Source organism: Battus philenor, unplaced genomic scaffold (assembly GCF_028537555.1).
Source record: "Battus philenor isolate CCGP_79_NKW_IND1 unplaced genomic scaffold, ilBatPhil1.0.hap1 SCAF_14, whole genome shotgun sequence".
Lineage (NCBI taxonomy): Eukaryota > Metazoa > Arthropoda > Insecta > Lepidoptera > Papilionidae > Battus > Battus philenor.
In genome coordinates, this window is record NW_027181676.1 from 816,065 (window position 1) to 829,086 (window position 13,022).

Genomic DNA, 13,022 nt, shown 5'->3' on the forward strand with positions numbered 1-13,022 from the left:
TTGAATATCCGTACAAAAAAATCACATAAATATGTTGAATAAAAATAAATGCAATTATTATAAACACATTTAAAATATCCAATATTAAATAAATAACCAATAGCGTAATAGCTATACAAACTCCTTTTTAAAACACATACAAAATAAAACATATTAAAAGTAAAAGAAAATCTAATCAAAAGCACGTAAAAAAATCTACTCATAAATGTCGCGTAGAGATAAAATTATACAAAGTGTATTAAGATATCCAAGTAAAATTAAAGCACAATTATTAAAAAAAAGTTAAAAAACATGAAAAAATTAAGTCGCCAAAGTTAAAATCCATTTAAAAATAACATCGTTAGAAAATTAAAAGCGTAAATAATTAAAAAATTAAAAAAAATGTAAACAGCTACGAAATGTATCAAGTATGATCAAAGTTTTAAAGGAACTATTTCAATACTTTAAAAAACTATATAAAATGAATAATCTAGCTTCGAAGCTACAAATCTGATAATGTTAATGTTACACATTAAACTAATAATTTATTTCATTCTTTAATTTCATCGTTATCAGCCTCTTCTACTTGTGGTGCACCCTCTGGCTCTTGTTCAACAATCTCCTTGTTTAACTCCTTAATTTCTTCTATAACTTGAACATCTTCCCCAATTTCCTTATCACTCTCGACCGATTTTTCTTCGACCACCTCTTCAGTCTCTTTGGTCTCAAAGATGACAGATTTAGATTGGGCAAATTTCTGTTCAGAAAATTTAGCTTGAGAACTCAGCGCCATTTGCGAATATGCCAAGTCTTTCATAATAGATTTCTGAATTTCTAATTTACTCTTAACAAGTAGTTTTTCAATATCATCTGTTTCTTCTTCCTCTTCTACGGTCTCTCTGGAGGTAGTTAATGTTGATTGGGAGGACGCCATAAAGGATGTAACGCTTTCTTTAGCAGTCACGTCCGGAACAGTAGAGGGTGGTAGAATTTTTATGCTTGGGATAGTTTTCACGCTGCCCAACGTTGATGAAGTCACCACTGAAGTAGAGCTTTCTTTTTCATCACCTAAAGAAGCTCTAGAAGATTGTAAAAAGGCAGTAGATGCGACCGATTTTTTCGACGATGGCTTGGGAATAAAGCCAAGATCACCTTCCTCATATATTTTTCCGAACGAGACAAGGGTATCCAATGATTCTGCCCTCTGAATCTCCCGATATTGAGTAACAATTGCCAGCAAACGCGAAAGCAAAACTTGTCTATCCATCACATCGCGAGACGGGTCATCAGTTGCCCATTGATCTAATTTCAAAGCTGCCTGAACTGCAGTGGCAGCTTCTTTTAAAATCTTCTTTAACCTCGCGTTTTGTTTTGTAACTTTCGAATATTCAACCACTGCTTTGTTCTGATCCGACATTTTTACATGAAGATTCTGTTCTAGAATTCGTATCTGCGTGGACAGATTTTCATTTTCTTTTGTTAATTTTTGTACTTTACCTTGAAGTATCTCACAGTCGTAGGTTTTCTTATCAAAAAGCGCCTTGTCTTTATTAAGTTTTTGAAAAGCTAACGTTAGCTGATCGATTACTTTTTGTTGGAGGGCGCTTTTGGTGATGGCTTTGTCGCGTTCTTCCTCGGCGAGTTGCATGGAAATTCGTGCAGTTCTTTCGCTTTCCCTGAAGTTTTCGTTCTGTTCTGTTAGCTTAGACTGACCAGACAGAATGTTGTCTAGTTCATTGTTTATCGCTATATTCTCTCTGATTACTCGATGAGTAGACGCGGCTATCCGTAATTCAGTTGCGTCTTGAAAATCTTGAGCTAATTGTAAAAGTCTAGCTTCCATTTCTTTCTTCAACTTATCTTTACTGACTATGAATTTTTTTTCAGCGTCATAAATAATTCTTTTATACTTCATTTCTTGGTCTTTAAAGTCTTGCTCTTGCTTTTCAAACTTCCTCATCAGGTCATCTCTAATTGCTCTAAATTCTTCGAGTGTATTCAATTTGCCTGCTAGTAGTTTGTTTTCGGATGTTAATTGGTCTTTCATTATGATGAAATTCTTTTCCAGTTCAGCTACTGTTTCTTTGAACTGTGCTGTTTCGATCCGTCTAGCTTCCTCGAGGCCGGCGACTTTTTCTTTGAGTTCAGAGGTTTCTTCATTTTTACCGTTGATTATTTTCTTAAGGTAAGCGATGATATCGGCGCGGTCTTCATCTAAGGTATCGTATGCCTGCTGTAGTTCCTCATTTCTCTGTTCATATTCCTCGACTGAGCTCCGGAGTCTTGCGAGTTTTCTGTTGCAATCGGCCAGTTCGAGTTCCAAGAAAGTTCTCTCGACCTCCGTGAAAGTGCCTCCCTTTTCATCTTTCTTGGTTTTTTCTTTTTTCGGTGCCATGATATCTAAATTATTTGTAATTGATTTTATTTATGTACTGGTCTGATGCTGTTAAGTAATAGAAAGTGTTATTGAATCAACGGTTGCCTAGTTACCTGTTGCTAAGAGACACAAATATATCACAGGATATATAATCTATAAATATATGTATCAAGTATGTACTATCAGTAAATGTATATCCGTATGTAGTTATTAATTACGATTGATCATATAATTTTAACATTATTACCGGTTTTGATTAAAATTCAATAAAATTTCAATATGAGGTTAAAAACATAAATTAGTTATTTATATAGTAAGCAAAAAAATACATATATATATAACGTATCTTATGTAATTGTTTAGTTTTTATAAATATTTTACCAAGAGAATTATAATGCATTTTCAGAACGCACAAAAATTATTATTATTATTTTGACAGTTGTCAACATTTTTGACATCTGTCATTGTTGTCAAAGTTTACTTTAAATTCTTTTATAATAATGAACGCGCTCAGGTCTTCTTCTTTTTGTGTTATTCATAGCGTTTTATTATTCAAATTTACTATGTTAATACTATTTCTGTCGAGTTCTACAGAAATATACGATGCCAATTAATCAAGTAAAGATCTAGTAAATACATGGCGCGGAGTAGAGATCCTCTAGGGATTTCAGGTTCTGGAGTTTAGACCATAGACAGGTGGTTGGATGTCCACCATCAAGATCAGACGTCCACCCACGATTCCAGACATTGGATATCTATGGAGGATGCTTTTGTTTATGTCGTTTCAGTCCAGAGACGTACACTGCAAGGCATAAGACTTGCCCAAATATTTCTGTGGAGGTCATGCCATAATTGGCGATCGCAGTGTGGTATTATATACGCAGAGGATGCTGCGACCTATCCTCTGGAAACTTGTTTGTGAGCAGTGGAAATCTCATGTAATTAATGCACAATGTATGAGACTTCTATTTAAAATCTGTTAGAGACCTCTATGTCCAGCTTTGGGCGTCTTACGGATAAGATTTTGATGATGATTCTTAAATAATATCCTTCTCTTCTTCTGTCTTTTCATATGATAGACACCAACTGCAACACATATGCCCCCTTGTATGCGCAACCCAATTATGTCATTCGCGCACAGATCGTGACAGCGTGCGGACGTGTTCGGTGTTCCGTCTGCATTATTTATTAAAATTGTAAAACTGTGTTTCTTTGATTTGTATCAATGAAGCATAGTTTTACTGGACAGGAGATGCGAAATATTATACTCCCCTAAAGATATCTATGGGATTATATACCATAATCACCACGCTTTGTAAGCGGGTTGACGACTGCAGTATAAGACGCTGCCGCCCATCCTCTGGAAATTCGTTTGTAAGCAGTGGACATCCTGTATAATTGAATATCTCCTCAGAATCAAATCTGCGACCTACGATCGCCATTCTCGTTTTTCTACTAATGAGATATTATTGTTCAATTAAAACATAATTATCATTACTTAGAAGTACTTGATTCTTATAAAAAACATTTAAAACTTCGTAATGATTGAATATAAGTAAAGATATGGCATTAGAGAAGTTGTTCACTAACCTAAAGCTCTTTACTCATGAAGCGGTTTTGATAATGTACATGGTCCCTAAAGTTAGAACAACGTAATATGCTCCATATGTTTAACACACGACCTCAAATGACTTCATATAATGTCGACCTTTTCTCAAAGAGGGTCAACGGACTAACATCATAAAATATAGTTCGACATTCTAAAATAATATCTGTTTTCGTAAATAAATCACGTATCTAACGTACGTGCGGTGAAACTATTTATTACCTGTGGCACAAATAAAATCTATTTATCTGATTTAATCTACTATATTTTGACAGGTAGCTTGGGTATATTTAAAATGTTGTAATCAGTGTATGTCAAGTGAAACTTTCTTGCCGAGCGAAACATGTATTGACTACGGTGTAAAGACAGGTTCAATGACACTCACCATCCTCGAGGTTCAGGGGCTAAAGAGGGTCATCGTTGTTCAAACAACAGAGCATGTGGTAGCAATATCACGTTACACACGTGCGTGTATTCCACGGACGAGACTCAAGATGCGATCGCAAGGTTCATCGATGTGAATACGACAATCGCCGCACAGATACTGGTGCACAACCTGAGGATGTCAATATGGAGTAGGGATGAGGAAGTGTTTACACAACGTAATGTCCAAAACTGAACATTGTTAGGGCGCCATTAAAATAGATTAATGGGCTCAATAAACGCTATAACATGCAAAAACGCGAGTAAGAAAAGGACTAATATATAGCTACTTCCGCTATGTAGCAGTAGTCGTGCAATAAATATATCAACTAAGGATCAGTGCCAAACACCGAGTACTCGAGAGGTCTCTGTGTTTAGCACTAATCGGTGTAACATTACTCCTGAGGATGCCCCGTGGAGGGGTGAAACACGTGTTGAGTGATTTAACGGTGGTAGTTGTGTAGTTTGCGTTGTTTGCCGCACACGCATTTATCAGCGGGCTGGCGGGTGGTGCACTTTATTGCACGACTACTGCTACATAGCGGAAGTAACTATATATTAGTCCTTTTCTTATTTAGAATGGACTTCCGCAAAGTAACGCCTGAATCTATTAGATAAAAACGTGAGTAATAATAAAAATATTTAAGTTTATGCTAATATTTGTGAAATATCGATCATAAGATCAAAAGCCTTCGCTTTTCCTACAGCCTCATCTATGACGTCACCTCTTCTTAAATACATGAGTAAATTAGTTACACGAATCCAAATAACATCTTCACAGGGAGATAAGTTTAAAGTTCAATTAACTAAATACATTACATATGACGTCATCACGACACACCTGAGCAATTGAAACCACACTAAATGTACTTTAATTGCATTATAATTACACGAATCATTATTTTAATGGTCCGTCGCCTAATTGTAGGTTTATTAAAAATATGTTACGTTTCGACCATCGCTTAACCTATATTAAACGAGATATGATATGAAATAAATTTTGAAATATACAAAATGAACATATTTGTTTCACAAAAGATTACCATCCTAGCTATTATTTGAGTCTCCTTGAGAAATCGATTTAAACAGATCAATATTCTTATATTGCCCTCATAACATATTTGTTATAATATTTAGTACGTATACAATAATTATAATAAGTTAAAAAAAATATGGAACATCCATAGTATATTTATAAGGCCGTAAAAACTGTCTGTACCAAAATTTCAACTGCAATAAGTCTAATTCATTTGTAATAAACTGAATCAGATTTATATGTAATTATGTAATAAAACGCTGCAAAACATTATTAAAAGGTCTATTATTCAATAAACGAATATTTAAATGACAAGAATCCATGGCAGTGATGTCCCCTGATTGTTTTGATATCATTTAGGCTATATCTGATAGTGTGTTTGTATAAATCTGTACTGTTACACTTTATTAAAAGATTTGCTTCTTCTCCACAACTATAACACTCGCGAAGCAGAGAAGAGTAAAAAGTAAAAAAGATAAAAAATTAATAGATAATCGATCAATAAGAATACCACATACGCTCATTCAAAAGAAACCTGTTCACTCTACTCTTAAAGGCTCCAGAGTTCAACTCATCAGGAAAAATAGACGTTTTGTTGTGTAGTTTCTTTTTGCTTCTTCTCCACAACTATAACACTGCGTAGCAGAGTAGAGTCAAAAGTAAAATAGATTAAAAAATTAATAGATAATTAGTTTTTTATGGCCTCTCGTACCTCTAACTTTTTGGTATCGGGGACTTTATTGTTTAATAAGTTTTTCAGTCTTTTCTTTATTTATAACTCTCTTTCACGCGTCAATAAATAATTAGTTGTTGATCAATAAGGTGGTACACGCTTATCCAAAAGAAACCTGTTCACTCTACTCTTAAAGGCCCAGGTTCAACCTTTCAGGATAAATAGACCCAGGCAGGTCGTTCCAAATCTTGGCGATTCTCACGAAAAACGAGCTGTCCAACCGTTTAGTTCAACTTTTGGGTATGTCGACAACGTATGGATGAATATTTTACCTGTGCCTAGTAGTCCGATAAAGTAATGGAGATGGCTCAATCAGTTCGAAAAGAGGCCTCGAGCACTCTCCAAAGTGTATCCTATAAAATGCCGATAAGCTGGCAACTCGATGACGATGCTCAAGGGTGTGTAGTCTGCTATTTGTGAGCTTTTCGTTGTTAATTAACCTACAGGCTCATCGGTCAACTAAATGCTTCCAGATGATATTTGGCTGCACCGTCCAAGAGGTGACTGCAGTACTCCAAATGAAAGTAGTTATGTAAAAATGAATTTCAAGGTTTTTAACAAGCTACGTTTGGTAATGGATCAAGTAAAAAACGTTTAGAACCATAATTGACGGACCTCAGGTGGTGTGCGATCTGTTTTTATAAGAGCCTAGAATTGAGTTAGCCGAAAGGCTTTTGCGAAAAGTTCATCTAGCGATAGAGGGCCGGGAAGATGTGCCTTTGTGCCCCCCCCCCACTGCGTCTCCCCACCCACGTTCTACCCGCTGCGGGCCTCGTAAACTTGATATAATATTATGACTCTGTTTTACTCTTATTTAGTGATGTCAATGCAAAAAATCGATAAATTTATTTATCGATGTTTTGCATTCACATCAGTATTGTACTATACTATAAATATCCTCCTGTCAAAGATTTGTAAAAATAATACATATGTAGTGAAATAATCACAGTTGTCAAAATGCTTTCGCTTATCTGTCAATCCATCGGTCTACGCATGCGCAAAAACTAAGGACGCGCGGCGTATGATTTGTAGGCGGCTGTCAAAACCGCGTCTCGCGCCGAAAAATATTATAAAATAAAATGGCGAACGGCGTCAAGTGACATATGTGTTATTGTTTGTGAATTTGTATTAAATCTTCAGTGCTGTGATGGAATACGGAATTAAATACTATTTTATATCAATTTTGAATCAATGTTTAATATTTACAAATGAGTGATGAAAGTTTTATGTAAAAATTATTTCATTTGCATGACAAGTGATTTATTACATCGTTGTTGTATCTGAAGTTGTAGGCGGATGACTTTTAAAAGAAACTGTGTCTATCTTTCATCCGAGCGTTTTAATTTTTATGTTCCAGCTCGTTAGGTGTTGTCTCTAACATTGGTTACCTAACCTGTTAAACTCCACCACACATATGTACGCCTTTAGTAAGCTTCTGATGTCGTTTAAATTCAAATCGGCGTTCGAATTTAAATTCGAACACGAAAAATGATTTAAAAAAAAAGTATTATGACTGTATATCGCCAGCAATAGGCAGCGTGAACCGCTTTTCACATTCCTTTAAAAAGGTTGTGTAGTAATATTATTAAAGACGTGTTAATGTCGATATTTCAAATTAGAAATTAAATAAGTATTTTTATTCTTTATCCTTAATGTAAAATACTGTGGTTCTGACTCGAAATGAAACACCACTTTAACACAAAGTATGCTAAGTAAGAAAAGGACCAATATTTAGCCACTTCCGTACATGCAGTGGTAGTCGTGCAATAAAGTGCACCGCCCGCCAGCCCGCTGATAAATGCGTATACGGCAAACAATGCGAATCACACAACCGCCACCGCCAAATTACTCAACACGTGTTTCACCGCTCCACGGAGCATCTTCAGGAGTTGTGTTACACCGATTAGTGCCAAACACAGATTCAATTGAATAGTAGATCTTAATCTTATAATTCGAAAAACAACACTGAACTGTCGACATGGCGAGTACACCTATTTATACTGCGTAGAAGGTTCTAGTAAGTTCGAAATAGTACTCGGTAAGAATTTCCGAGAATCGTACACAAAAATTTATAATAACTTCAAGGTCACGCGTGTTCACGGCACTTCTTGATCCTAGGGTTCCGTGTTAATTGTTTAGAGGGTTCTGTAACTCGTACTTTGTAATAATAATGTGTTGTATTTTTTCTTTAATTTTAATGCTTTTTGCTTATATATGTCAGGAGCTATCTTAGATTTATAGTAAAAAAAAGTTTGATACTGTACTTTGACAGTATCCTACCAAAGAATTTTAGTGTCTGAAAGCGAAAAAAATTGTTACGGCTGGCATTGTACTGATCGGGCATACCTGAAGCCATACCGTAGTGCATAGTTAGTTTGCATAAATAATTTTTTATATATAAATCAATAAACAAGTTTCCTTACTGTTTAGTCACGTTACAGTCCACTAAATATGAAAATTAAAGCGCTTCTGTGGAATATGACCAGAGGCATAATAATTTTGATTATCTGTGGTATCGATAAATAAATATTAAAGAGAACATCACTGGCCGCTGGCTACGGTTATTGTATTAACATAATTTCTTTCTTCATCGCGACTCATTCAAGTTGGACGGTTTGCTAAATAAGTTCCATAAGTTCAAACGAATTTTCTCCGAACCTTTATCGCTTATTTCACTTCGTAAGATATCTTCATCCACTTCTATATATATCTAGATCTATATGATATATATTAGGTGGACTGAAAAGTAATGTCGTATCTCTCGACATATTTTACAGAAAAACTGATTGATTTGTTACCGCTCCGGCATTGATTTTGTATACTAGATGTCAAAAGGTTGTTGATGACGAAAGAATATTGTTGATTAGAAATAATAACTTGTTAATAATGTAGTCGCGTGAATTTAACTTAGGAATGCGACATTATATAACTTTTACAAACAGAAATACATATATTTTCGTTTAATATGTTTTGCAACAGAATCTATGTAGATAGATATATATACAGTAATACCCCGCTTTACGCGAGGGATACGTTCCAAAAAAAATCGCGTTAACTGAAATTCGCGTATAACGAGGTTTATGATTAAACATAATCAAAAATTATTACAAAAAAATACAAATCATTTTAATCAATCACTTTAAATTTAGGAACACTTTATGCAACACATACTCTTATTTTTTACGGAAAAATACAACTATTGTCTTTTGGGTAACGTTTTGTTTACGTTCTTGCAAAATACGTTCATAACACCCAACACTGTTTTAATTGTTTGACAGATGGTCAAGACACCATAGAGAAGTTGATGACTATATTATATTTATACGCACTCTTTAGCGTAATTCGAGGCATTTGAGCGCGAAATTTGCAATTCGCGTTATAGTGAAACCGCGTATAACGGGGTCGCGTAAAGCGGGGTATTACTGTATTTAGGACACTATCTGATGTTACGAATAAAGCGTTTCTTCTAGAAAGTTCAGACACATAGCTGGTGCAATTAGACTGCTGATTTCTTAAAATTCGTAGAAGGACGTTGATCAAGGAACAGATGTCAGTGTTTCTTTGGCGTTACGGCTGGCAGACCGTCCAGTTTAACTTGACCCCACATACTGAAGACAATACGTTATCTTAAAGGCCACGCTACTTCAGACAGTCAAATCTTCGAGCTGTCATATCATATGTTATTATTAGCTAGCACTTATACGTATTATATACAAGAGGGTGAAAGTATGTCTATATATATGCCGGCAGCCCAAAATCTGTCATCATTGTGATCTTGGTTCTTTTGCGTATCTCCTTGTCTGTTTCAATAGCCTAGCATAGCCTTCTCACATGTTCTCTTCCTATGAAGCCTGTCATATGTGACCACGTCTTGGTTCCGTATATCATAAATGGAATCAGGCGTTACCTCGCGGAAGTCCATCCTAAGTAAGAAAAGGACCAATATTTAGCCACCTCCGCACATGCAGTGGTAGTCGTGCAATAAAGTGCACCGTCCGCCAGCCCGCTGATAAATGCGTATGCGGCAAACAATGCGAATCACACAACTGCCACCGCCAAATTACTCAACACGTGTTTCACCCCTCCACGGGGCATCTTCAGGAGTTATGTTACACCGATTAGTGCCAAACACAGAGTTGTTTCCGTATATCGTCGTTGATTTTATATAAACTTAATTCAACCCTGAGTCTATACTTAATAAAGTTATGTGTTAATAAAAAAAAGGTTTAACAATGTAAGTCTAAAATTTTAAACGCGCTGTGAACCCAAGGGAAGAGTTTTTCACTAATGAAAACCATACAACTAAACCGACCCGACAAACAAAGGGGTTGCGTGTTGAATTAAATACGCAAATGGCGCAGTGAAAGAAAATTACGTATGTAATTCAATTAACTTGATGGACCGCGTGTGACTCCCTCCTTTCTCTCTGCCCTCGCACGGCCCTCTAAAATAGACTAATATATTACTATCGAAAATTACCATACACGTTTTTACATATAGGTCTATAAATAAAATATGTACCATTAAGTGGTGTGACAGTGTAGAAATAGGTTGACGCACATGAGATATTTTTAGAACAGATTGATTGACGAACGCGCTAAGTTTGTAGAAAAATATATTAAAATAGCTGATCCCGCAAACGTTGTTTTGCAAAAAAAAATTAAAATTTTTAATTAACAAATGTAAGATAAGGGTTGATCGTAGAGGGGTGAAAATTTAGGTTTGTATGTATTTTTGTATGCTGTATCATAATAAAATAAAAACCAAAAAAATTGTCTAAAAAATTAAAAATAAAATTTAGGGGTGGACCACCCTTAACACTTAGGGGTATGGAAAATAGATAGTAGCCGACTCTCAGACATACTGAATACGCATGTAAAATTTGGTAAAAATCGGTCAAGCCGTTTTGGAGGAGTTCAAGTTCGAACACCGTGACACGAGAATTTTATATATTAGATATTATTTATATAATTAAAAAAAACCGTACAGTGGCATAGTGGTAGATGACAGATGCTTGCGATCGTAGGTCCCGGATTCGATTCCCTAAATACAAGTACTAATATAATTCACACTTCGTGTAATAATTGTATAGGATTGCCACTGCACACAAATAAGCTTCCAGATGGGCAGCAGCGTCTGCGTACCATAATACCACACTGCAATCGCTAACCTGCCTGCTAAGTGTGGCGATTATCGTATATCCCCCCATAGATATCTTCAGAGGTGGATTCTGCCTTGCAATGGGAACATAAAGACTAAAATGACTCAGATTTTTTTTGTACAACTGTAATTAGATTTAAAAGCACATAGCTTTATGTTACACGTGTACTGATATAATGATTTTATTGTTAATTTTATGATATCATATTTTTACGTAAATCCACTTTCATATAACATTTTTTGAGAGGATATGTGTCAAAATGAATGCTTTCTCTCCTTGAAATACAGAGCTACATGGCTCTGATAAGAGCGCACAAATGAGAAGTGTTAAAAATATACAAATCATACATAAATGCTTGTGATTATAGCATACTTGAAATACAATAGTTTTGTAGAATCTTATTTATTATTTTGTTCATGTCTGAGAATACATGTTAATCTTATTAATTTACTAAATTGTGTAATAATAAAAGAAGTTGTGCATTTACTAAATCAGTGAACACAACTTATTTTGAGGTATTAAAGTTTTAAGAGATTATAGTATGGATATAAGATATAGTATTCATCTTTCTTTTTTTTTCAGCTGATGGAGGCCCACTGCAAGGCATAGGAATATCCCAAAAATCGTCACAACCTGTCCTGCGCTGTCTGCATCAAGCGACTCTCTGCGCCAATAACTATGCCGTCAGTCCACGTAGGGGCGCCTGCTTTCGTCACGTCTCCAGGTTCGTGGTTGCCACAGCGGTTGATGGTTGCACGAACTATTGTAACATTACAAGTTAACGTCCCATAAATCTTAGTTAAAATTTTAACCAAAGCACAAGGAACATCTCATAAATCACAATACAGCAAAAAATTGTTCAACCCTTGGCTGGGGAACGGTACATCTCAAGTGGTGTGGGATTGTGGAAGCGTGCTATTGGTTCAGCGGATCTTTGTTTCATAATAAACATTCCAATGCGCCCGCGCACCAGCCACAGCAGTTTACATCCACTACCCGGGAGAAGGACCCTGGCTTCGGTCGCGTTCACAATCTAGGTGACGTCTCACGCACCGACGCACTCTCTTTGTGTCGGTTGCGTTCATCAGCTATGTGACAATTCACTCGCCGGGGTCAATTCGAATTTACGTTATAAATTCACGTCTTGGTTCTTTTCATTCCCGAAACAATTTTTAAAATCACGCCACAACCTTTACATCGCCTCGCACCCCAAAGGGGTGAGTGTTGAAGAAATATTATAAAGATATTAATATTAAATAGCGTTTAGCTATAAGTTAGAGCTCAATATTTTGTCTGTGTCCATAGTTCTATCATTATGTATTCATTATCACTTTTCAATTTGTTTATTTGTTTATCTCTCCTATTTTTGTTTAACATGCTTTACATTTTATAACTCCGTTCTGACAGTAAACAATCACATCAACAGCTTTCGGTTTCTTTCCTTCCTTCGTCGCAAGCCATCTCGAAGTTTACTGTCAGCGGAGCAAATTGTACATATATTTATATATGTATATCATAACTGTGACATTTATTCACAGGTGCGAGTTTTATACTAAAAATAACCTATGATAATTGAGGTTGAATTTATATCACCTCGCACGGGAACGAACACATCCGTTGAACTACCAGCGCTCTCTGCTCTCGACCTGCTGCTGCCTAACCAGTCCTGGAAGATCGTGCGGCTGGCTACCACCACCATCAGGGGAG

The 13,022-nt window shown here is 35.8% G+C and overlaps 1 protein-coding gene across 1 annotated transcript; it reads right to left on the reverse strand.

Annotated features, from left to right (window-relative positions):
- Positions 1 to 529: 529 nt before the first annotated feature.
- Positions 530 to 2,374, reverse strand: LOC137918488 (cilia- and flagella-associated protein 157-like). Its single transcript, XM_068761310.1, has one exon. It carries the CDS (start codon positions 2,372 to 2,374, stop codon positions 530 to 532), a length of 1,845 nt encoding a protein of 614 aa, XP_068617411.1.
- Between the last annotated feature and the right edge of the window lie 10,648 nt (positions 2,375 to 13,022).